The sequence below is a fragment of the Fringilla coelebs genome, assembly GCF_963513975.1.
Source record: "Fringilla coelebs genome assembly, chromosome: 3".
In the NCBI taxonomy this organism is placed as follows: domain Eukaryota; kingdom Metazoa; phylum Chordata; class Aves; order Passeriformes; family Fringillidae; genus Fringilla; species Fringilla coelebs.
Window position 1 is genome coordinate 108,268,497 of NC_140030.1, and position 26,925 is coordinate 108,295,421.

The window sequence follows — 26,925 nt, forward strand, 5'->3', positions numbered from 1 at the left end:
GCAGTGGCCCAAAAAAGAAATTTTAAATACATCAGCACAGCTTCCCTGGCTGCTGAAAGCACAGGCAGGAAGTCATGATTTGAGACAGCAATTTGTAGTTACAAGGCTGCATCCAGTTACAGCTCTCAGGGGCCTTTCTAAGGAGAGAGGCAACACTGTGCACACTTCCCCTCTCACACCCTTCTCCCCAGCTATTAGAAAGGGTAGAAAGGGCAGAAAGGGAGGCTACAGTCAACACAAGCTGCTCTGCTGGGTGCTAGCACCAGATGATAGGACAGGAGAGGAAGGAAGCAAATATTGCTAAGCTACACTTTCTGACTCAAATCCTGGTTTCAGTCTGACAGTGCCAGCATGACAGAAGAGAAGCACATGTAACTCAGCCCCTGGGACATGGGAACTAAGAAGTAGGGAGCCCAAAACCTTTTGCTGGGTTTGATAAGAACTATAGAGATAACTACTCCCACCTAAAAATACCCCTTTGGCCTGCCCATCAGGGATTCACTTCAGATTTAAGAAACAGTTTTTGTTTTAATCTCATCTATTACTGGTGGTGGAGACTAGTCTGAACTAGAGTTGCAGCCTCTAAAGCTGTAAACTCCTGACCTAAAGAGCCTTTGGGCTGTAAGCCCTGCCAAAACTCCACATTAGGGCCTCCTAAGCAGGTTCTTTTCTATCAGAAGGGAGGAGGAAGACAGAGAAATCACTCTTTGTGGTGAAACAGCCCTAATACTGATCACTCAGCTCCCTAAAATGCTGTGTTTGTTATCTAATTGGGGAAGGGGGGCTATAATTAGTTGAACCACGGCCAAGGCTAGAACTGCTGGTTGGCAAAACTCTTCTGGGACATCACAAAAATTGTCTGGCCTCCAGCACTCAGAGATGCCTTCATCCAAAGAATCAAAGAAAACCAAAAAGTAATCCTTTGCCCTGGTCTACCCTTCCCCCAAGGCTGATTTAGTAGTTTTATCTTTCAAGGTAACGGACACCCTAAAATGAAGATTGTTTCAGAACCTAAGAAATAAGTTGTCATTAATAAATTCTCTCAGTTTTTTCTCTCTCTCAGCTTCCCTGGTTCGGTGAACTCTGCAGGTAATATCTACCATTCTTCAATGACTGATTATTCTGAAAATCATTCTAAAATGTGATTTTCTTTTCAGAAAGAGTAATGAAATTACTCAGATTTGTAGAAATTCAGAACTAGCCAAGTGAACTTGACCACAGTGCTCAACATAATCCGTTCAAAGTGGACTGCAACTGACAGGATGAGAAAAGAGAGTTCCTCTGAAATAGCCTGTACACCACAAATTCTTAGAAATGTAAAGGGAATGGTTTGCCAGTTACTATTATCAGGCATATCAAGTCACAGGGAAGACTTACATTCCTCTATAACCTAGTTTGATAGAGTTGAAAGCAATATCACCTCTTTCTTACATAAAAAGTTATTTCATATGACACAAGAGTACAGTTCCCTTGAAAAAGCAATATGGTTCACACTTTAAATTTAAATAGCATTTCTAACATGGATTTGCAATGCAAAACATTCTAAATACAAATCAAATATAGCTGACAGAACCATCTTTTTGAGGCAGCCCACAACTAGGCATGCCAGATATTAACTATGTCTATTTATTACTGGACAGAAACCAGCTTTCAAGCATAAAATGAAGGTGATACAGAAACATATTTAAGTGATTCATGACGCACACCAGATTAAAGTTACTGCGGCACAAACATGCAAGTGATAAAAAGAGAAGGAACAATAATCCGAAAAACTTCTCCAAATCAGTGTTTTTCCCACAGGTTTCAACTACTCAGACACAATAGACAATGAAAGCCTCAGGCTCCAAGGCTTCACTGGTGAAACCATCTGAGAACAAGGGCCATTACAACATGCTCCTACAAAGAGCCAAGTCATCTTTTCTTCATGACACTGCCGGCCCTCGGGCACAGCACAGGCGAGAAGCTGTAGAGCTCCAAAGAGCTCCTCTGCAGCCAGGAGGAACGAGTTAGGGACAGGATGCCCCGAGGGAGGAATGAACAGGACCACCCACGACCCCTCTTGGCCGTTCAAACACACTGTGCAAGGGACAATCCAGGCAGGAGATACAAGACGAACCTTGAATGCTCCTGTCACCGCAGAGCGAAGGGAAGAAGTCTGGGAGCATCAGCAGCAGCTCATCACTCCACTGCTGTGAGGAAACCACAGGGCCTTGTTTTAATTACAGTATTGAAGGTGCTGCAACTCCCCAACACATCCAAACAACTCTGAACAACGGTATATTAACATGCAAGTGACTGCTCCTTGCACACGATGCAAACACACTTGCCATTGTGCTTGGATTAACAAGCAAATACCTCTTTCACAAGCTTCCACCGACCTTTGATGTGTGTTTAGTTGCCATTACTAATTTTTATGACTGGGACAGCAGGTCACACAAAGGAGTTTGGAGCCCAGATTTTAAAGGCCAAGCTGTACCCTTAATAGTTATTTCTAAGTGAGAGGCATTCTGAATTCCTAAAGAAAACAACTTGTATTTTTGCAAACAGAAATGTTTTTCTTTTCTCAGAAAATCAGCTGCTAACAGCCATAGGTCAAAACAAAACCTCAACTGCATTTCACAGTCCGTAACTATTTATTTAACAAGTAATGGAAGCTGTATTTCAAGGGACTAACATTTCCAAGACCTTCAGCAAATGGCAAAGCACTAGGCAAACCCAAAACCCTAGCAAAGGGTGGAAGACTCAGTAGCTATGAGAATTAAGCAAAAGGAACTCCCCGTGCCCGAGAAGGCAGAGGAGACAGTGTCAGCCAGCTGCACAACAGCAGTTTTGAACATCAACTCTGACTACTGCTTTTTTATCCCATTTTCTGCATCTAGCAAATTAGATAAGATAAACCTAAAGCTTACTTGCTCCAACCAAAGTAGACCTTCCCCTATTCAATACTTAACCGCATATATTTAACGAGATTACATTACACGTAGAAATGCTAATTCCCATGCTGACCTTACTGTACTACTTACAGTGACTGAGATGGTGTTGAGACAATATCTGTGCAAATCCAGAAAAACCCAATGTGTTCATGGTTAGAAACAGAAAGGGAGGAAAAAACAAACATACATCTGGACAGAGGAGTAGGGGGGGTGGGGAGGTGTCAATATTAACACTACAGAGATAATCTCAGCCTACCAGCTGACCTCTCGCTGCCAATATTTTGTAAGTAGAGAGAGGAGGCCTCAAAGAAGTCTTCTCTTTTGTGTCCCAACACTTGGAAATTACTTGACTGGGTTGGGTTTTTAAAATGCAAAAGCTTGAAAAAAACCATAACGTTGCATGCCTATCTTGACTGAGAACACACTGTTGCAAATATCGGCTTAAAAAACCCACAATCCTTCAGATAATCCGCCACAAGTCCTGATTAAAAGTGGATTTAATATTATGAAACGAAGCATAATTGTTCAAGACGACCTTGAGTAGTTTCTTACACCCCTCTGCTCCATCAGTGTAGTCAAGATGACAGCTGCACTGTCAAATGTATGATATGACAGGCTGCTAGCAAGGTCTCTCCAAAATATTTTCCTCTATGAAGTAAAACAGATGCTTACAGTTCTTCCAAACCACGCCTGTCTCCTGTTCTATTTCAAACACACACTGAACACACATAATGAAATGGAGTCAGCATTTAATAAGCATGAGCTGTATCGATGGCCTATCCCACAAGCACGCCTCGAATACATGCATTTTGTTTCCTCTGCTTAAGTCATCACCGATTTTATGTCCAGGAAAATTAAGGTACACAGGCCTAAAAGTGGTTTTACGATAACAGGGGCACTATTGCCACCTGCTGTCAGAAAGGATTCACGGCATCCCATGCCACCTCACTCTTCCCAACTGAGGGAAGTCACAGACTTTGGAAGAAATCCAGCTTGGCAGGTGTTTTGCTTGTACACTGCTAGTTTTCTGGAGAAAGAGCACACACAAAAGACGTCCAGGTTAACTGTGGCATGAAGGGTCAGTAATCACACTGGGGTCAGAGATAATAAATGTGTTCAACAACTGATGCACAAAGAAATAAGGAGAACACACTGGTCTAGGTAAAACAGGTACTGTCCTGAAAGCATCAACACTGAAAACAGACTTGTAAATAAATCCAGCTACCACAGACCATCAGGTTAGATAAGGCTACTAAAACATCTACCATGCCCATTTATTATTAGATTTTCAGAAGACAGACTATAGAGGAGAAGCCATTAATTTTGTGTCAGGGTATTTCCTAGAATCACAGAATTATCTGTTTTGGAAGGAACCATCAAAGATCATCTAGTTCAACCCCTCCTCGCCATGAGCAGGGATGTGTTTCACTAATCCAGGTTGCCCAACTTCCCTCCAACCTGACCTTGAACATTTCCAGGGACAGGGCATCTACAACTTGTCTGGCAAAACTGGTTTGGGTAGTTAGGTATCAGATACTTCAGGATCATGCACACTCATCTCATTCCCCTCAGACTTCTATGGGAGGAAAGAATAACATGAAAAGTCTAAAAGCATAGCTCTGAACCTCAACATGTGTGTCTGATGCTTCAGCCCACAATCTGTTCATTTAAGGAGCCTTTTGAGTGCGTTGTTCCAGCGGAAAGTACATTTCCTTCTCTGCTGTTTTTTTAATGGCTTCTCAGTAAGTCACGGAACACTCACATCCTACTGCTTGAAATGATCACTTGATTATCATTAACATGCAGTGCCTGTCTGTTTGCAGTGCCTGGCCATATGGCAGGTTGAGTGGCAAAGATCTCCTTGAGGCACGCAAGGTTTCGGCCTCTGTTCCACCACCCAAAGCTCTCGGCTCGCTGGCACCACACACAATGTGGCAGAATAACATCCAGGTGTCTGAGGCACATTTCCACCCAGAAGCCATCTCCATTAGCTACAAGAGATGGCTGTGAGCACACTGCTGGAATATTGCAATGAAAATATTTCACCACAATTCATTTCCTCTTCCCAAAGCACCCTAGAATAAGGAACAAAGTTCTTCCCTAATATGTGCCTGCAGCACTGCCAAACCTTTTTTTTCAATGCTTAAGTTTTGAGTTATACTAATGATACCTGAGGTATTTTCAAAGTGCATTCCAACCACCCCTTCTGCAGTGCAATTCTGAGTGAGCGTCCTCAGTCATAAGCCTTGGCCACATCGTTACAGCAAATGGTGTTTGACTGAGGCAGCAGCCACAGTTCTCCCCCTAAATTAAACCACACCTACAGCAGCACTTGCCTTCCATTTCATTCTCTTGAACACTGTCACTATACACAGCCTTTTCATCTAAATGAATATTACACTACAGGGAAGAACAGCACTGAAATGAAATTAGACCAAAAGCAGAGGGCAAGTTTAACCACATCAACTGCTCACGAGCCAGGCTTAAAGCATTTTCCACCAAAAGCAGTAATAAACTCACTCACAGATGTCACAATTGGGCATGACCGATTCCCTCAACTATTAACACTGACTTTCCTGATGAGTAAGTGAGGACTACATATAAATTAGTCTGGGGTTTTACACACAAGTGTAATTGTACCAACTGTAAAATAACTTGAGAAACCTTTGATTAACACCACAGTCTGCTCACAGTAAAGATGAAAACCAAATTAACAACAATTTGTTAGCAGTATTGGTTCTATTCCTAGAGGAAATTACAATAGTCTTAGTTACATAGGCAGATGCCAGATGACTCCGTACAAGGGATTTCAATACAAGCTTTCCATTTTCCTATCTGGATATTGGAGATAAAACATTGGAAGTATATTTACAAAACATTTTAATGGACAGCAAACTCAAAACTTAAGAATCTCCCAGTATAATCAACCATTTATGTTTAGTTCAACTGAAAAAAAAAAATCCCACAAAAATCGATATTATAAAAGGTAAAAATCCAATGTGAAAATGCTACAAGCAACTTAAGGGCAGATCTTGCATTTTGTTTTTTCCATATTCAATAGCAGGAACATTTGAGTAAAGGGACTTGTTTTCGTAGCAAATTATTGAAGAATAATTTCAAATGAGCTCCAGAGTAAGAATTACTGGTCACTGTAAAATAAAAAGGGGGAGAGTAAGGATATCCACCATACCCAGATCAGGCTCAGCAACTGACTCAAATACCTTCATAATATTCAGACAGGCCACTTCTGAAATTATTTCTACTTCAGAAGTTACAAGATGAAACTTCTGTGTGATAAATTAAGTTGCCAAATGAAATGGATTAGCAATCAGTGAAATTGCCTGATGTCAGATCTGTTCCAGATTAGAATCCATCCTTTTTCCCCACCTGTTCATTAAGCACCAAGTTCAAGGCAACTGCAGTGACTGATTGAGCATTAACGAGCTGTTTGTGTGGAAAGGCAGAGTTCAGTCCCTATCTATACTTACACACTTGTATAAGCATAATTCACTGATAATATATTCAGTTCCCAGTATCAATACATAGCTCTTCTACCTTGATGTGTAATTTTGAGCTTGTGAAAAAAAGGGACACCTCATTAAGTTAAACAGTCATACTCAAGGTCAAGGCCAGGAAATGAATCTGGAAGAAAATATGTGCTATCTCTAGATAAAAAAGCTGGATAAAGATATTGCTGTGACACAAAAAAGCTGAAACATGGTTGTGAAGTCAGAAGCCTGAGGGAAGAAAGGCATATTTCACTAGGAAAGGTGAGATTCAGTATGAAAATATCTATTTCATCCTATAAATCAAGTCATGCAGAGGCTTCAGTGAAAACTAGTCTTGACCTTGATTTGCAACAAGCAAATCAAGCATAGGCTATTTAAAACTGAATATTTTCAGTTCCACATAGGTTCAGTACTGGGACAGGGAGGTACAGCAGGACAAGCATTCCAAACTCCTGCAAATTTGATTAAAAACTCAGCTGTAATTCTCTCTCTGGAAACATCTCTGTCTCTAAAAATAACCAAGAGACCATCACCTCCATGCACCTTCCCTCGGCTGGCCCTGCACACTGTGCCAAGGAAACTGAGGAGCCTGTGCCTGCCAAACCAGCATTCCCAGCTGAGGCAGCTCACTGCACACAGGCAGATGTGAGATGCTCTTCTTGAGCAATGTGAGGCTCAGTAACTAAATTCCAGCATCAGGGTTAGTAAAAACAGGACATAAAGAGTTGTTTACTACGTTAGTCACCAAGTCTTTTCTCTCTTTATCAGAGGAAGATTTTAAATCACGTTTGTTTTCTCACATGGAAAAGATATTCATTTTAAAAATTGAGAGTTTCTTCCCCAAATTTCTGAGTATTAGAAAGTATTCCAGCACTCAAATACAGTTTAAAGAGAGACACCTAGTTGCTATAACTGCAGCAACTCTCTAACTGCGAACTTAGATTCAATACTACAATCTTATTAACAGTAATATACAATTGAATAGACACGAACATCTTCCTTTTTCCTGAAGATGAAAGGTTTCTGTTCTCAGTACCATACTTTTGTACTGATACAAAGAATATTTTTCAAAGATAAGAAAAAATATTATCTCTTCTAGTGTTCTGCAAGTCATCATCCTCCCCCTCCCTATCAGATAAAAATAAGGAGAATCCTTTTTTCCCCTAACATAATGGTTTCCCCCTTGATCTTCCTCCTAGTAAAAACTCCCTCACAAGCATATTAGTACATGTCTCCTTATCTTATAACTGGACAGTAAGATTTATTAACAGGTAGGAAGTGACCTGAGGTCAGTAGTGATGAACTGCTGCTTAAGGTACATGAGGTACACAGACATCCCTGTCACACCCACTCCCAAAGTACCAGTCCTGTACCTACTTCAGATAGTTACTGCATACGACACAAATAGCTACACAGTTTTCCTTATTAAAAATGCAGAGGAAATGTAGTCCTTTACTGCTCAGTTGGTACTATAAATATTGAAGAAATTGTTGTTCAAACCTTACTCGGGCTTTTACTGCTTATTTCTGTATTTGGGATTGCCAGAGGGACTAAATGGCCCCTCTCTCCCCTCCCTAGACACCACAGACACACCACACCCCCTCCAAGCTCTGTTCTGATGATTTATTCAGATGTTGGCTAATTGTGGTTATCTAGCTTCCAAGTGCTTGAAGCACTTTTGGCATCAAGATGAAGTGACATCCGGGAACATTTAATATGTTAAAAAGGCCAGTCAGCACAGATTAATGCAGTAAGCACATGCCTCAAGGAGAGCCTGTTTACATTCTTACAGTGTAATAAAAAAGCACAGAGGAGGACATAGGAGTAAAAGTAAGATTTTCATACAAGCCTTACCTGAATCCTTTAAAAAAAAAAAATATGTGAAGGAAATGGCATAACATGACACCTTAAGCAAAACATCAAGTTAAACTAATACCTGTCTGCAATGAAATCAGTAGTAAGGAAGTTTTAGGAAACCATTGTGTAAGGAAAAGACATTTACAGGGGTAGATAATTGACATCAATTTTAGAAAAATCACACATCAACTCATTTTTTCAGCTCCTTTCTCTCTCACAATGCATGTCAGTTCCTCACTCTAGTCTTGAAAGATTTCAAAGAGGCTGTTTTGATGTGGTTCTTTTGAGAATGAGCAAACTATACATAAGATATTTTTGGAAAGTAAGCAACATTCAGTTTGTCTGCTAAAAGTCTAGGATAAAAAAGGATCCTTTTGCAGCAGCGCTCATCAATGATATCCTGATATTTAGCTATATAAGATCACCATTTATATTAATTTATGTTTCATTTCTTCCTTAAATATTTGAGAATACACTTTTTTTTGGCCAGTATATTTGCATACAAATCTGGAGACAATCTGAACCACCTGGAACCCTTTCACAGCCCCAGAATTTACCAGACCATTCCCTTTACTTCAAGCATGTTTAGATCTTCGCGTAAGTCAATATAAACATTCAACCTGTATCTTCCTGTGGCTTCAACTTGGATATGACTTGCTGTATTTTAAACTATTTATTACAGGAGACAGTTAATAGTATTTCTAACTTCACAGAGAAAGTCTGCAGAGGATCTCTTCTTCCTAAGCCAGGGCTTGCAACAGATAGGAGGGAGTCAATCATTAACTTTTGGGGTAGTCAAAAGGCATTAAGTATAAAAAGGGTTTTTTTGGAGGTACATCTGTGCAAGTTCTATCTCCTCTTCCATATTCAGCAGGCTGCATTTAATTCAACTTACATACAGAAATTGGTACTGTGGCTACTTACTGCTTTATGTCTTTGAGGCTTGGATAACTTCAGCTGCAGAAGAAAAAACAATGGAGTTCTTTGCAAAAGCATCATATGGTGCAGAAACATGGGTTTAGATACCATCTGAGAGACGCTACAATTTCAGTGAAACTGTTGGATTTAAAAGGAATCCTGGAACAGCAGATGTTTTGCATAAATAATATGGATCTTGACCCAAAACACCTTCCTCATGTAGCTTTCCAGCTATCCTCAGCAGATCAAAGGCTTAGATTTAATTACCGCACTGACATATAAAGAGCATATGGTTTTTCCAAAGTGACTGTAGGTTAGTATTTTAACCTAAACTTATTAATATCTCATAATAGTAACATATTATGCCTTTTAGGAGCTATAGAAGGTTAATAATCAGTTAGAAGAATCTTAAAAATCCACCTGTACCAATGCCCTGGCCCTGGACTGCTGTTTTGTTTCCATCTGATACACCAAAGTACCACTGTATAAACATGTTCCAATCAATAAGTAGCTTTGCCAACATCTAATCTGAATCTCCGTTTAAGCCCAAATTCAATTTACAAAAGACAAGAGCAGAAACAACTAAGCTTTCTAGATACTTTCAGTGTGTTTTGTCCCTCTTTAGGTCTTTCAGCCTCAGTTTGCTCTGAGTAGTTTTAAAACCATTTCTCAAAATTGCATATCAATATGTGTTGATTTGAGTCTTTATTCTTTTCTCCTCAGAGAGAGGCGTTTCTCACAAGGATGGCAGGCAGATAATCGGTTTATAGGCAGATAATATCATTTGCAGTTTGGGATATAGCTTTTTTGGACCTTTCAGGATAATTAAAGGGGGATTTAAATCAAGAAAAGTGAAGTATTCCTATTCTAAAGCTAATCCGTAACTAGTTCCAGCCTGTAATTGAAGGGAGGCCTATGAACAAAGAGAAGCTAAATATAAAAGGTGGAAAGTATGCTAATATTGACTTACTGTAAAGCAATAAAGTAAGGAAGTCAGCAAAGGCACGACTGGAAAAATCCTCTTAAAAAAAGAATGAGGAAAAAATATTAAAATATTCAAGTTTCAGAGGCCTTGGCAACACAGTGAGGGGAGGATCATGTTACATGGATGCTACTGTATTGTTTGTTAATTAGGAAAGCTTTTCTGCATCAGTAAACTAGAAGATGAATTAAATTTTTTTGCATGGGAATACCAGCCTCAGTAGTTGGAATGCAAAAATGTATTTTGAAATGGCTAAGAATTCCATCTGTACTTCACAAAACCCATTAGCAGATGTCCTCTGGTAAAGTGGGATGTCATACAATCAAACAGCCAAAGAGAGTCTGTTCACTACCCTCTACACTGTGTGAGCAAACATTCCTGTGCTCTTTGCAGACGTGAACCAGTAACTCCACACGGCATTTTCCTGATAAGCAAACACATCCATTTCAGCCATTACAGCCCTGGGAATCTCTGAACTCAATTCCATCACACAGAAGATACTGCAGCACATTTCCTTCCAATAAACGAATACCACCAAAATTAGTTCTTGAAAATTAATCAGTGCCACTCAAGGACTAGGGGGAAAAATTTTTCAGCCTCAGGACACACAAACCACACATTGTTTTTGGAGTGGAGAATGCAGGCAAGATTTGGCTATGAGCATTTGTGTAGGGGTGAACCTTCCCATTGGTTTTTTGCCGAAAAACTTACCTACTTAACTATAATCTAATACACTAATTAATTAGTTGCACAGGCATTTCCCTCTTTTTGTCACAAGATGCTACATATGGTTCTTCACCTCGACTGCACGCATGGAGACACGGTCACAGAGCAAGAAGAGGTACTTAAACACTTAAAACTCTGTAGATCATGGCCAAAAACTTGAAACATACAACCTCCCAACAAGAAAGCAAATATGAAAACCACATAAACAAAATTCTGTTTTCCTACCACCTTGTCGTTAAAATTGTCACACTACCTAGCCAACAAGTGGCTCGATTTGTAAAAGCAGACTGGAATGTACTGCGTTAGCTTAGTAACAAAAATGAGCCTTCTACAATGCAAAGTGTGAAGTGTCAAACCAAATTCAGTCAAAAGATCATTATTTTTTTCACAGTGATCCTGCTAGAAAAGTTTCACAATAATCCCTGCCACAGTAAGTGCACACAGGATGAACAGATACAATATGAACGAACTGGGGGAAAAGCCATATTTTCAACAGATTTCCACAGTACTCACCAGTTTTAGGCAACTTTTCAGAGTTCACACTTGTACCATGGAGCTGTAAAGGATTTTCAAGACATAGCTACATAAAATATTTAACCACCTACCAGCATTAACGATGGCATCAACCTCAAGCAGTGTAATGTCACCTCTATAGAGAGAAACTTTCTCACTCAGACTTTTCTTCCCTTGCAGATCTTCTTTAGCGTTTTCACCTACAAGCCAAGAAAGCAGAAAAACCAGGTTATAAGTGTGGCTCCAAGGTCATTGTTAACAAGCCCTGAACAGGCAGCAGTACGGCCACACGACTCCTGCCAGACTGCAGTATCTTTCGGTTTCACCTCGAGAGGGCAGCGGTAACCCACAGAGACACCAGCACTGCCCTAATATCATGCTGCTGGCTTGTTACTTGTTTCCAAATACAAGCTAGTGGGAAGCACTGAATCCTTAGCCACATACCGTTTGGTTACAAAACTGTAGAAACATACATATTTTTGGAGTGAGATCCATTAAGTAACTTTATTTGGTAATCATAAGGGTGTAAATTGCAAAAACAAATTGAGGAATTAGGATTAACCTCCTAACCAGAGTAATAGTTTCTCCAATCCAGAATTATACCAAGTGAGTACAAAAATACACAAGCACATCATTTGCCAACAGCTCCAAAATTCAGAACAACTTCTGAAGACATGTAGCAAGACAACAAGCCTGAAAAAAAACGTAAATTTTAAACTTGGAGCTTTGTCACCTTAAATTGCTCAACTAGGAGGACACAGGTGGTGAAGACAACATACACCAGCTTGCAACAGATTTGTTACTAAATAATGTTAACACAGGCGGTCCCTTATTCCTGTAAAGTCTTGAGATCACTTTATTTATATCCAATTCACTCTACAGAACAGCTCAGTTACCTCAAACTCTTGCACAACCATACTGCCCAAAGCTTCACCAAGTTAGACATACACATCACCAGAAATTAACTGAGGAGGGAAGATTATGAAATTCAATTTACTATTACTTTTTTTTTTAATTCTTTCTAACACAAGTCTCAAGAAGCTTGAGTTCATCTATTTGTCTCAAATCGTCAAAACAAGTAGAGTTTGTTGAAAAGCAAAAAGAGTCTTCAGTATTTAGTGAGAAAGTAGAAGCAGTCCAAACAAATTTGCTCCTCTAGTCTTACCCTCCATTTCCATCAACTCAAGAATACCAACTCGGACATGTCAGAAATTCTTTCCTGAGCACCAGAGAGCACTTCCCCAAGTTCCTGAGTCCCGACCCACAGTGGCAAGACTGAACAGCAGGCTGAGACAGCCACATGCTCAGACCCTCTGGCCTGGCCTTGCTTTGACATTCCCAGCCTCTGGCTGCCAGGCAACAGCCTTGTGACATCGCAGCTGATGCCAGCCCCTTGCACAGAGCCCGTGGGCACAGCTCAGCTCAGGGTCAGGCCAGAGGCGGCAGCTCCTGGGGCGGCTGTGCCATGCTCCGCCCGGGGCTCTCCCTGCTCCTGGGGCTCTGCGTGGCCTCGCTGCTCGCCAGCACGCCCAGAGCTCTCAGCTGTCCCACCGGGAGCGCGGCCCGGCTGCCCGTGCCGGCCCAGGACGCGCAGCAGCCGGTCGCTGGCACTGCCGGCCCGTGGCCCGTGCGGCCGCACTGCTGCACCTTCCTCGCCCTGTCCCTGCTGCTCGCCGCGCTCTGCCTGGGCCGCAGCCTCCGCAGGAAAGCCGAGAGGCAGCGGAGAGAGGTGAGCCACGGGCACCGGGCAGCTGGGACGGTGCCAGGGGCCGGCAGCCACAGCGCGCAGGGTGAGCAGGAGTGCCAGCCCTGCGCAGAGGAAAGCCCGGGCGGGCACCAAGGGTCCTCGGCCTCTTCCCCGTGCCCCAGCCCAGAAGCAGAGGTGGGGCTCAGCCCCCTTCCTCCCAGGAGGAAACAAGGACAGGCTGAGCCACCAGAACAAGACAGAACTTTCCTGACATCCTCTCCACACAACCTGCAGCCTGGGGCAGCCCAGGCAGGCCCCAGATTCCCCAGGAGAGCCCAGGGGTCCCAGCCCCCTGCAGCCCCTCTGCCCCTCTCACAGTGCTCCCTGCCCTGTGTCTCCCAGGAGAAGAACTGGACATGCTCAGCCTGGCCAAGGACCTGCTGCCTGGTTGACTGCTCCCCCCTCAGTGAGGAGCTGATCGGCTGCCAGAAGGAAAACTCTGCCTCCATCAAGGGCTTCCTGAGGCACCTGCGCCAACGCTGCCTGCAGCGGGACGTGCTCCAGAGGGGAAGGAACAGCAAAGTGTGGAAGGACTTAGACGAGGAGGCAGCGCTTTTCTCTGACGGAGAAAACAACACCTGCTAGGCAAATGGAGCAGCGTACTGCAAGATTACTCATACAGATTTCATTATTATTAATATTAATTATTCAATAAGACAGCTTTTATTTCTGTTTAGCTTTAGTCTTGCAAACAAGTTGATTGTTACTCTTATGAGAAAATGAAGTCAATGGTCACTAAATCATCCCTGCATACACGCTCACAAAGGTTGGAGTTGATCCTGGTACATCCTTTCCAAAATGTGCGGGTTTAGGCTATTACTGATAACACAAAAAAGTGGCAACACTGCTGTAGGTCCTCCCCTCGTCTCCTCTGCCCCAGCCTCAGTAATACATTACAGACGAAAATCTTCACTAGAAACAGTTGAGCATTAGTGTCCCACCCCCACTTTTTCCCCTCTACATCCAGCAGTCATTTTCTACCCCTCTACCTATACAATCCAATTAATGTAGCTCTTCCTCCTACATGATCCTTTGGTCCTTCAGTCATGTACAAAAGATCTCAGAGTCCACAGAACCACAGCTTGAAGTAGGATGAGGTTGATTACCTGAGCTCTTCACACCAAATAGAGAAAATAGGCAGTCCTAGCCCTCAGCTTGTTTACAAATCCTTCCAGATCATTTGTAAGGCAAAGGGCCTTTACAGCTTACACAAAGGTAGAAAAATGCATTAGATTGAGTCTGCAAAAACCGCACTTGAAAAGAAAACGGGTAAAGTTCATCTGAACCAAGTGAATAAGGGACTGTCAGAACATCTCACTAGAGGGAGCCCCCACCCAGGACATAAACGTACTCAGCTGGTGCAATGGACAAGGACGGCACAAACCTACAGTACTGGAAAATCAGCCCTGAAACTCAATCACTGCTCAAATAGCCAGAGTTCTAAAGTCTAATACACTTTAAAGCAGGTCTCAAGCATCCAATTACAGCAATTCCTACAGCAATACCAAAGACCTTACCACTAAAGGGAAGAGAAAAACCTACAGTTTGAAGAGTTTACTACAAAAAAAAATTACTACATTTGCATTTTAAAACGACTATTAATGAAAGAGTAGAGCACATACAAAGTAATAAAAATAGGTACCAAAGCCTCATAGTATAAAGTGATACCTATGGCAAAGCAAAAGTCTCTTGGCACTCTATGAGCAAAGGCCAGTAAGAGAAGAAATCAAAGAGAGAAGTGAGAAGGACTGACGGCAGCGAGGCTCACAGACTCACACTGTTATAAGGAAGTTTGTTGAACAAGTAACATGACACATTTCTCTTCAAGTTCATAAAAACAAGTAGCAGACTGGATTGCAAGTAAAAAAAGCTGAAAATAGCAGAGTTCCGTCATTTCTAGTCAACTTTAGAATCCACAGCTGAAAGAAGTAAATTAATTCCAAATTCAACAGAAATAAGTCTGCCCACTACCTCATCCTTGCTACAATAGCTACTAGTAGAGATGTATCCCCACAAGGAAGGCTTCTCTAAGGAATCTGGAAAAAGAACCTGAGCAAGGGACAAGAATCATATTATCCCCAGACAAGAGGCAGCCCTTCCAAGAAGAATCCTCAGCAAATACTTGACTGGAACACTAAACCACTTTTCTTGGGTTGCTGAAAACACAAAGGAGATGAGCGAGCCTTAGGAGCAGCGCATCTGACCCTGGAGCGATTCTGCTACACACTCTGTGCTTTTTCCCTTCAGTGCCTTTTTTTTTTTTTTTTTACTTCAGGCTTTGTTTCCACAAGTTTCCTGTACAAACTACAAATGATGAACTATTAGCAATTACTAATCTCACATCTAATAGAATTTCTATTCCATTTGTTTCTGCATAGGCTTATAGAGCATTAAAAAAGACAGATTCTAAGACCTGCAATATTTTGTGTCTGCTTCTACTCCTACTAAGCGTGGATGATTGTATAGGAAAGGCAATTGCTTATCTAAATCAAGATAAGCATCATTTCCATATGTTCCATCACCAGGGGAAAAGCACTCACAGATGTACTGTACTACTTCAAATTTGTAGTACAGATTTGCTCTATCACTTCTTGGACTTAAACGAGATCAGAACCTGAGCACAAGGAAGAAACATCTGCTGCAGACAAATCACTTTCTACCCAGCCAAAAATGCACACAACATGCAAGTCAAAAGCACTTGATGATGAACACCAACACCTTCTCCCTAGCTGCACACTCTGCCAATATGGTCTGTTTCAGCTAATTACCAAGTGGCATAATTGGATTAGCTGAGGACTACAGCCAAGTACCAAACTCCAGAGACAGACACTGTGAATCACAGAATGGATGTGGCTGGGTGGCACCTCTAGTGATCAAGTCACCCAGAGCAAGTTGTCCAGGATCCTGTCCCAGCTGAATTTAAAATATCTCCAAAGACAGAGATTCCACAACCTCTCCAAGTAACCAGTTCCAGTGTTCAGTTACCCTAACAGTATGTGTGTAGCTTTTTTTTTTAATGCTCAGAAAGAATTTCCTCTCTCAACTTGTGCCTTCTACCTCTTGTCCTGTGGTGTTTGAGGGTCCCCAGGACGAGGGAAGAGATGAGGATCTTGACTCCATGTTTAAGAAGGCTGATTTAATATAATAAAATCTCGTGACAGACTCAGAGAGCCTGACACAGCTGGCTGTCATTGGCCATTAATTAAAAACAATTCACATGAGACCAATCAAAGATGCACCTGTTGGTAAACCATCTCCAGAGCACATTCCATAAGCCATCAGATAATTATTGTTTACATTTTGTTTCTGAGGCCTCTCAGCTTCTCAGGAGAAAAATCCTAGCAAAAGGATTTTCACAAAATATGTCAGTGACATTGTCCTGTCACTGTGTACCACAGAGATGAGTCTGGAGAGATCTCTTTTATACTCTATGTTTACAAACACTGATCAGATTCCATCTGGGGTATCTCTTCTTCAGTTTAAACTTGAGCTCTCTCAGTCTCTCCAGGCACAGGAGATGCTCCCCTTACTATGTTTTAATCATCTCTGTGGCTTATCTGGTGCATAAACTACACTTCCCAGCTCTGCACCACTGACCAACTTCCTGAGGTCACACTTTGCCCCATCTTCCAGGTCAGGAGGTCATGGTATCTCCTATTCAAGGCATGAAATATCCCCCATCTGAGGGGCTATGACTCAGTCCTGTACAACTATGACAAAAAGCCCCAAGCTTGCTCACTCAGGCCAGGTTTAACATAGTGATAGGGCTACAGCAGCCCTCAAACAAGGTTCTAAGTGTGAGCCTTGACTTTTCAGCCACATTTAAATGGGAGCCATTGAAGACATTTACACATTACAGACAAAAGAAGTGGCATACCATGAGAATTGATCAAAACAGCCAGTCCCTCTGAACAACCCACACAACACTCATGCAAAATGCAATTTTCTTGTGTTACAAGGTCTTGCATAGTCCTTAAACAACCTTTTTCTCAGTCTATCCCACACAGCTCACTAAATCCCCAAAATAACAAAGCTGAGAGGCAAAAAAACCCTTCAAGTCTGGGAGAGAAAGAAGTAGAAGGAAAGGAGGGAGCCTGCCTTTTTTATGAAGTTTTTGTAAACTGAGAGACGACTTGGTATGGAAAGCTAAAGTACCAAATAACAAAGTCTGAGAAAGGAGTAACAACAAACGAGGAGAACAAGAACAGGAATACATTCCCAATTCTAATTTGTGATGCACCCTTATCTGCAGGGACATGCAATTGTCAATTCATAAATCAGAGTCTTCTCACTTCAGCAGCATGCACATTGACAGCAAAGACATAAGTAGGCTGAGACCCTTGGGTATTTGTGTGTTTACTTGGAGAGTCAGCATCCAGCTGTTGTGGAGATTTCATGATATAGGGTCCATAGAAAAGGCTGCTGGTTCAGCTGTGACTCAGAAGGAGATGTGCTTTGTCTGTGTGAAGAAACCCTGCCTTGTTTGGTTGGTTTTATAACGAGGACTTTCAGAGGTATCCCAGACTTTGAAATGATATGGTGGAATAAAAATGCAGTTGGATACATTGTATTGGTAAGTTCTTGCCCAAGCCTGATTATCAGTACCTCACTCCAAGTGATACCAAGAATTTCAATACAGATTCTTCTCAGTGAATGGCAGCCTGAGTTGTACTGAAGTGCACCAAATGGTCAGCCAAGGTCACACGGAGGCAAGAACTACACTGCATTGCCTCAAACTCAATTCCTACTTTATAACCTTCCTCTACTACAAAGAGTTCATAATTAACAATGGAAGTTCAGAAATGGAGACACAAGCATATGACACTGCTTTAGATCATTGCTCACTGCCCCATGATAGGTTGATACTTGTCTATAAAACTAGAGGACTAGAGGTGATTCTGCTTCACTAGATTCCTTCTAAGACAAAGCAGATCCCCTCACTCCAAAAGCTTTGTTTTGGAAATATCACAGCATTCAGACAACTATTCCCGGTGTGTTCAAATTGATCCAGTATGACTTGGGGTAACTGTGAGCCTTCATCCAAAACATACCACCAGCAGTGCAGCATTCATCCACTCACCTCTATAAACTGTCTGGAAAAAAATTACTTTTCTGGAAAAAATTACTTTTCATTTACCAAAATGTGAGAACCCATTTAAATAGGTGAGCACATACAACATCAAGGAGGATTAAAATAAGTTCATAGTGGGGAACCACAAATTCATTCATTCATTAACTAATTAAGCTGTCAGACAATTTATTCTACATTTTCTGCTTTTTTAATTCTCTATACCACTGCTGAGCAACGACTTCTCTAGTTGAGCATTACACGCTTTTGTAGTACTTGAAGTAAATATTGGAAATAAAATGTTACTACCAGAAATCTAAGAAACTTGTGCAAAACCATCGGCAAATATTTCATGGCATTGTCATTCAAAAACCTCTCTGCCTGACACAGAGTGACAACTTACCAGGTGGGAGTACAAACTTTAGTTTTCTACTATTGGGATGGGGAGGTAAGGGTTGGGGTTTAGGATTTTTTCCTTTTGTTCTTTCTCTCAGGGAATTTTTGTCCATATGTTGCTAGGAGACAAAAATGACCAGGTACTTGAGAGACACAAAACAAGCTGCCAAGCTCAGGGGAGGGTTGCAGCTGGCTACTCTCTCTCTTTATTTGGGGTGTCTGCGCGAAGGGCAGAGGTATCACAAGATTTGGGCCGGGGGAAAGGGTTGGGTGCAGCTCCTAGCTTTCTCTTGTGCTCTCGGCATTAGGAAGGGAAACAGACTGCAGTCACTGTGGGAAAAAATTGCTACCACTGCAGGGTTCTGTTTTCTGCCTTCTCCTACCATGAGCGGAGTTCTGCTCTTAAGAGCGGCCATTGCGCTGGGGCCTTATTAACAGCTGACCTCACTAAACAAAGGACATTTCACCATCTGCCCAGATGCCCTGGGGAAATCCCAGGATCTCTGAGCCCCTTCACCCTCTAAGGGAGCCAGCTGTGTCCAGGAGCCAGGCTCACTGCCCAACCCTGCTGTCCTGCTATTGCCCTGGATTTTTTGCTACTGCAGCCCCACACCCCCGGCCTGCCGGGACACCCCAGCCGCACACTTTCCAACAAATCTCCTTTACCATTCCACGATTTTGCTCGTCCCTGCCGTTCCAGCTTGCTGTTTCCAAGGTTCCTGCTACAGCTCATTACGCTATCAGGAGGGAGACCAGGACTGGCTGCCCTGGGAGTTTGTAAAGGAAACTTTTTTCCCCATCTCTTCCGCCGGCCCGCCCGCCATGGCGGCGTGAGGGGAACACGGCCCAGCTCGTGCCGTGGCGCCCCCTGCAGGAGCGGCGGGAACGAGCGCACCTGCCCCGCACGGCCGGGAGCCAGCAGCGCCCCCGCTGGCCGCGAGCGGAACTGCACCCGAGGGGAGAGCGCCGCCGCCGGGAGCGGCTGGGGATGGGTTTGTGATCCTGTTTGGTGCTGCTGCTGCCACTGTTGTTGTTTGTGGCCTTGTTATCCCTATACTAGTATCCTGTACTATCCCTACACTAGTAAAGATCTATTACTCCTTTTCCCATATCTTTGCGTGAAAGCCCCTTAATTTCAAAGTTATAATAATGTGGAGGGAAGGAGGTCATAGTCTCCATTCCAAGGGAGCTTCCCCCCTTCCTTGGCAGACACCCATCTTTCAAACCTAAGTGCAAAAGGTGATGTTTTCAACATGGAGATATTAGGCTTGGGGGTAGCTCTTACCTTGCAGCATTTTCTTTCCCCTACCCCTGAGATACCAGATGTAATTTGCTACACTGAGGAACACTGGAGGTTCAACCCAAACAGCAAGGGACAGAGGGAACTTCGAATATTTGAAGACAACTCTACCACTACACATTTGTGTTACAAGTCATGCTTGCTTCATTCAAGGACTTAAAAAATGGAAATTAATATAAACTCTCAAGAATTTACAAACTCACTGGCAGTCAGCAGAAAGATCTAGCTCGATCTTCTTCTACATATCTACCTAGAAATGAAAGACACACCAAATCTCAAAGCCTTTAAGTCAATATAAGAATATTCGTGTACATCACCTATTCTCCTGGATTTAGTTATTTGCAGTGCATTTACAATCCTTCCCCTATAAGAACACTGGTGAGAATGCAGAAAGATAGGAAAAAACAAAAAGGAACTCTTTTTCTTTAAATATGACTGACCCATACTCTCAGTGACAGCAACATGAAATCTGGGGTTTGCTTTCAGTGGATGTAGATTCATTAGGAAATCCCACCAAAGGACAGCACTGCAACACACAGTACATGGGTAGGCAAGCAGTAGAGTACCTACCACAGAAAAGGTTGCATTGAGCACACAAGAATAAATCCAGTGCAGGCTGAACTTCAACTACCTGTGCAGCAAATGGAAAACACAGAACTTGCAGCACCTTTACAGTCTAACCAGTCATATCAAGGAGACCATCAAAAAAGCCCATAATTGCATTAACAAGCCTTTGTGAAAAGCAATGGGCAGGATAACACACAGAGATGTTTTAAAGAAAAACAGAGGTGCAGCCAGTTTCTTCAGATCTACACTTTCTTCATACCTACTCTGCATTAGAGATGCAAAAGACTGCATCTTTTGGACAGGAGCCTTTGGGTAACCTCTAGAGATGCCTTTTCCAACACAACATTTGATGACCAGCTCCCAGGGAAGCTATTAGTGCAAAGGTGCTTGCTACTTCCACTCTCAGAAATAAACGTATTGGCTACATCAGCACAAGGCTGAGAGGCTTCATTTTCTAACATGTGCATTCTCTAGCATCCCATCCCAAAACAAAAAAGTGAAAACGTTGGGGAAGGCCCTTGTGACACATTTCTGCAAACATGCCAAGTCAACATGCAATAGCCTGCAAGTCTCAGGACAATCTCTGTGCACAAACATTATGCTTCTCCTTCACACTGTACATTGAAATAGAAAATACTTCACAATATCATTTCAATGGTTTTTAAAGCTGTGCAAAATCCAAATTTAACGTCTTTCTACTGGATTGTTAAGCCTTCTCTCCAGCACAGAAGAGCATTTTCTGGGCATTAAAAAAAATAAGCAGCACTTCCTACAGGGCTGAGAAATTTTCTCTCAACTTGTTTTCCAAAGACACATCAGCCAGATGTCCTCACATGGAGAAAGCCACTGATCACTTCACAGAGTAACTACTACCATTTAATGGTTGGATTCAATGAACTTAGAGGTCTTTTGGAAACTTAACAATCCTATGATTCTACACTACAATTATTCAGACCCTTGTTGGCTTGTTAAGAAACATTTCTTCATGCTGAGCATGTAGAAATGAATCAAAAAAGGGCATCTGAATAAAAAAAAAGAGAATACTGAATCAAAAAAGGGAAGCCAGGCTTATGTTATGTCCAGTGACTGGGTTTTTAACACATGTGTAATCAAGTGTTCAACTGTCCATAAAGCAAATATAGCTACACATGAAAGTTAGTAAACATGATCCAAACAGAGAGCTTGGTGGGTTCAAAGGGCATCAGTGACCCCCCAATCCCATCAAGGGAGTTAAAGCAGCATCATTACTTTGAGTGTGAGGTTAGTTTTCAAACTTGTAGCAAGCCTCCCTCACCCAGAGTTGGGTGGTCTACCCTGTGTAATCACTAATTATGAAGAGCCAGGAAGCAAATCCTAGTTGAGCCAATAGTTCAGCACCTTCATAAATATTTGTCATATCTAAGCTACATCAAATTAAACCAAGCCATACCAGTCTCTACCTGTCTAATGAAAAGAGGGCTCCATATTCTGCAGAAGGACATCAGCTTTTTCCACCTGCATTTGAAAATATCTTAAAGGCACAAAGTCAGGCAACAGATCCATGTAAGTGAGCCATGACAAGGGTACAATTTAACAGCTTGGTTTTGGCCTCAACCTAATCATAGGCACATGGCTTCTAATCAGGCTGGCACACTGGCTCACATCTGTCTGCAAAAGACTGTGAGGACATATGCCACAACCCATCACAAATTACAGATTAGGGCACTAGCCAAGCTACCATGCTGAGAAAAGCTAGATGACTTAGTGAAATTGTCTTTGTAGAGCAATACATTAATTTGGGGGTTTGAGCCTGCAATCCCCCATACTCAAAAGAAGCTCACCCTTATATATAAAAAGAATGGAAAAAAAATAATAATCGAAAAAAAGGCAGAAGCCTAAATACCTTAAAAAGTAACAGGTTATATATGTTAAATTATCTTACTCAAGTCAGCCACCAAAATACTCCAAGCTGGAACCTACAGTTTTTCTCAGCACTTTCTGAGGAACAGCACATCCCAAGTTAAAGCACCACTGCTGCTGAAGCCATCCTCCCTCACACCCAGAATGAGCCTGCCAGCTGACAGCACACTGCATCATCTTGACTTCCTAACTCTACTAAGTACTTCCTTAGGGACCTCTGTACAAAACTTCAGTGCAGTGACATTCAGCAGCTACAAAAAAAAAAGGATTGCTTCCCATATTGCACAGGACAGAAGCTTGAAAATTATTAATCTGGTCAAGATTCATGCCACTAGTAATTAAACATTAAAACTGTTCTTTCTGGCAAAGATGCACCTAACTTCCCTTTGTATCCACCTATTATCCCTCTCTAAAACCCACCAAGAGCTTGCAGAGCCTCAATAAGGACACCAGTTTATCAATTTGCTGTTGAGAACAGCATCCTTTCCTATGGTTAACTTTTGCCCCTCAAGGAGCTGTCTGACACTGCAGATAAGAGAGCTCTCCCAGCTGCATGCAGAAGAGCCACAAAATAATAATTCTATCCAGGACTTGTATAAGCTTAATGCTGTATGGAAGTTACCTCGTTAAAAAAGTCACAGAGCAGCAGCTTAAAGAGAAGTCATCATCTTAATTACATCAAAGACAAGTGATTTACTTTCTTAGAGAGAGGATTAGCTACACTGGATTTTGTGTTCTTAATCTCTGTAAACAGACCTGAACTTTTTAATAATCATCATCTCCTACTTGCTGAAAGCAAGAAACCTTTTTGGTTTTCCCAAAAACACTCTAATGCAAACTGTAAAACAAGCACCATCTCTTTGGCAGCTAATCCATCCTATAAAGGTTACTCACATGAAGCTCACCAGAGGTTAACTGAATACATCTTCAGTCTTGTTGTTTACTGTAGTTTCCCTCCACCCCTTACACTAAACACACTGATTTACCTACTCACATCACAGATATCACTAACTAGAGATGATTCACCTCCAGGAGCAAACACACACACACACACAAAGATGATTGCTCAGTTTAAGCTCAAGTAAACTTGCACCTGAAGAGTGTAGTGGTTTAGGTTCACCAATCTGAGTTTCCTGGCCAATGCACCAGTTACTGCACTGCATCTAGCGCTGGCCAAACATAAGTGCACCCGCTAGAATTATTTACTCATTTTCTGCTGCAAGGTAAGGATTAGGAGGAGAGCAAAGAAAGCTCAAAACTTTGAAGGGTATAAAGAAAATTTCATTAACAGAGGCAAAAGAGAAGAAATAGTAACAATTCAGAATAAACATTCAGACCACTTCTCCCCCAACTTTTTTTTTCTACTGACAATGTAAAGAGAAAAATTTGTTATTTTCAGTCAGTTTACTACTTAAAAAATAATCTTAGTTCAGTTCACTTAGAGTCTCTCCTGCCATGCCATGGAGACTTTTCCACAAGAAACAGCTCTCTCGTGGTTTTAATTTTGACAAATAGCAGCTGCCCAGAAATCTGCAATCATGAAGTCCCTCCCTTGTTTTGGCAGTCTTCCCACAACTACCACCATGGGCCACCTGAGCTTATTGGGGTTCAATTTTAAGGATAAGCTGCTCCAGTATAGAAATAAAAGTTCTCTTACCTCTGGGAACAGAGGTTTTCTTCTTCTACCCCTGGAGCAAGGTTTCTCATCTCTCTCTGTTCAAGCTCCTCGTTAGATCACAGCTACTTCAACATCTGCTTGCTTCAACACTGGTGCTTCTGCTCATTGCTACGGCTAGAATGCTACATCCCCCCAAAGCATTCCATGAAAAAACCTCTGGTGTATCAGTTATATCTTCACCATAGCCTTACAAGAGAATTTCAGCCCAAGACTAAGGCATCTCCTCATTCTCCTCCTGGCCTGGCCCGGCCAGCATCCAGTTACCTGCTCAAAGGCCAGAAGCCAGAGAGTTTTTCCTGAGGCTTGTTCATCTTTAAATGTCATTTGACAGAGGTATATTCAGCTCTCTTAAAGTGATTTAACAGGGTGTCAATATTTAAGACTAGCCAGTTGATTGGTTCTGTCAGGTCCAAAGGAACCCGCCAAGGTCCTTACAGGGAATCACTTCCGTGGCTCATGGATTTTTTTCCTTAACTAAAAACCAAACTAGATTAAACCTCAACAAAGGGTTATTCCCATCTCTGTACTGTACAAGTCTATCTTTGGAAATCAATACCCAAAGCATGTATTGGGAGAGCCAGAAGGGTGTGTGGGGTCACCAGATCACATGGTCAGATTTGCACCACTCTGCAGCTTTGTATCTGGTCAGGACACATCCTGAAAGGGCAGCCAAGAGCCTGAGCAAAGCTGAGCACACAGGGCTCTGGTTACACTCTCCTGCCCTGACAGCCTGGGATATCTGCTGCAGCCAAACAAATACCAACTCAGCCTTGAAGTTACTCCACATTATGCCATGGGCACACAGACTCCTGGACACCTCCAGCACAGACTAAGAAGCTGCAAACATGGTTTGCCCTTGTTACCCCTCTAATTCCTTTGCTGCTTCCTTAATATGCATATAACATGGACAGAGAGCAGAACTGAGCAAACACATTTTCAGCCATGTCCTCAAAAAGCATGTTAATTTCACAAGTATTCAAAATACTTAATTACCATAATCCTCACACAATTCACAGAAACCAGAGTTGTTAGTTTTTTCACGGTGCTCCCCCAGCTATTATACACAGCAATTAATAAGCAGTGCTCTCCATGTGCATCTAAGAGACACAGTTTTCTAACCTTAAACACACCAGTCTTGAAGAGACCTTGTGATAAGATGTTTAGCATGAATAACAGTGGTATGCCATGAATGCATGAAAAGTAAGGACAAAACTGAATACAGCATAAGTTTAGGCGAAGCTGGAATTCACACTGAGGGCCACAGGTAATAGAGGAGACCCTGAATGGGGGCACACAAGTCATTGCTGTTTTCTGTGTGTACTCAGCAGAAAAACTGCTGCACTCTGAACTTCCTCAAACCAAGAGTTTCACTAGCAAAAGCTTTTTTTTTTTTTTTTGGAACAAAATAGCAAAAAATTACATGAAGCTGTCTCAATTCACTTTCATCCTTGCCACAGCTAAGAATCTGTTATAAAGACAGTTTTTACAGTCATTGTAAGAAAAAAATCACAATGAGAGCTGATGGACTTGGATTTTTGGTGGGGGAATGGCCTTGAAACACACAGGTTTCACACAGCTCTTACCTACAGATCTTGTGATTGTCAAACTGGTCTAACAATCTCTGAACATAATTTCTTTTTCCGTATAAATCATTGATAATATTGAGTGGTTTAGAGAGATGTGAATTTTACTGCAGCTTAGCAGGAATGTCACTTTCCAAAGTCTGTTTAATACTCATCACCTTGTCTCCTAGTTCCTGCAGGACAGATATTCATATCTAGCAGGGCTGCATGGAGATACTGGAGAGTTACTTGTGTTAGTTACCCATCTCAAGAAATGCTGGTCAGAGCTCAGTGTTACTACACATTTTCTTTTCACCATGCAGCATTTGGATTGGCTCATCTACAAGCTTTGTCTCTGTAATCTTGTGCCAACCCACTGTGAATATTTAGAAGCTACACATTGATAGTACAACAATGCTTTTATTAAATCCAAACCTTATGATTATACATAAAACCCTCAGTATTAGATTAATTTGAATAGTTTGAGCCATATCATTTTCTTTAAAAATAGCAGATTAAAAAGATTCAGAGACTGCCAAAACATCTAAACGTATTTCAAGACTTGTTTAAAAGGACTGCAGACCTTTTGTCTAATTTAACCTTAAATAAAAATAAACTCAGTTATCATGCCCTTCCATTTAAATTTCATCTTATGAAAAGCAGTTCTTAACCACCAGCAAAGATCTTTAAGCCACGACCTGAATGTGCTGTTTTCTTGGCATCACTGTCATACCAATGAATTCCAGGGCTGTGAGAGTCAGCAGGACTATCAGCGGCCTGGAGTTAAACAATATCACTTATTCCATTTTCTGAATTACCTAATTAATACAACAAAATGTTTTTCTACCAGTGACACACAAATCTCAATGACAACAAAATTCCCAAGACCCTGATTTTTAAAAAAGCTTTCCAGAAAAGTTTTCAGAAGTCATCTCTCAAATTCACCACTGCAGAGTACAGATATCTTCAGGAATTAGTGTGTACCAAATAAAAAGCTAATACATGTATTTAACTTCAAAACACACTCTAGTTGTTAGTCTGCATGGTGGCATTTAATGAATTGGGCAACATTAGCTCCAGTTGCAGTACAAGATGAGTGCCTAACACAGTAGTATATAATAAATAGCTTCGAAACACAGGGATATAAATTCCAAAACTTCATAAAACAAGTTCATTATTCACATGTTGTCAGGAAGACGCTGTGTTTCAATGTACGTGAGAAAACAGATGAGATGTATGTTCTTTTGGTCTGTCTGAAGGATAACAAGCG

General features: G+C 41.8%; 1 protein-coding gene across 6 annotated transcripts in view; it reads right to left on the reverse strand.

The window, feature by feature from the left end:
* MACROD2 (mono-ADP ribosylhydrolase 2) overlaps positions 1–26,925 on the reverse strand; it is an 842,889-nt gene that overhangs the window by 808,176 nt on the left and 7,788 nt on the right. For 5 of the 6 annotated variants that reach the window (XM_084203116.1, XM_084203115.1, XM_084203114.1 and 2 more), the window contains exon 3: positions 11,531–11,638. In XM_084203116.1, coding sequence (XP_084059242.1) covers positions 11,531–11,638 — 108 coding nt within the window. Of the gene's footprint in view, positions 1–11,530; positions 11,639–12,603; positions 12,685–26,925 lie in introns of those variants that run through there. The other variant, XM_084203119.1, reaches the window with a different exon arrangement.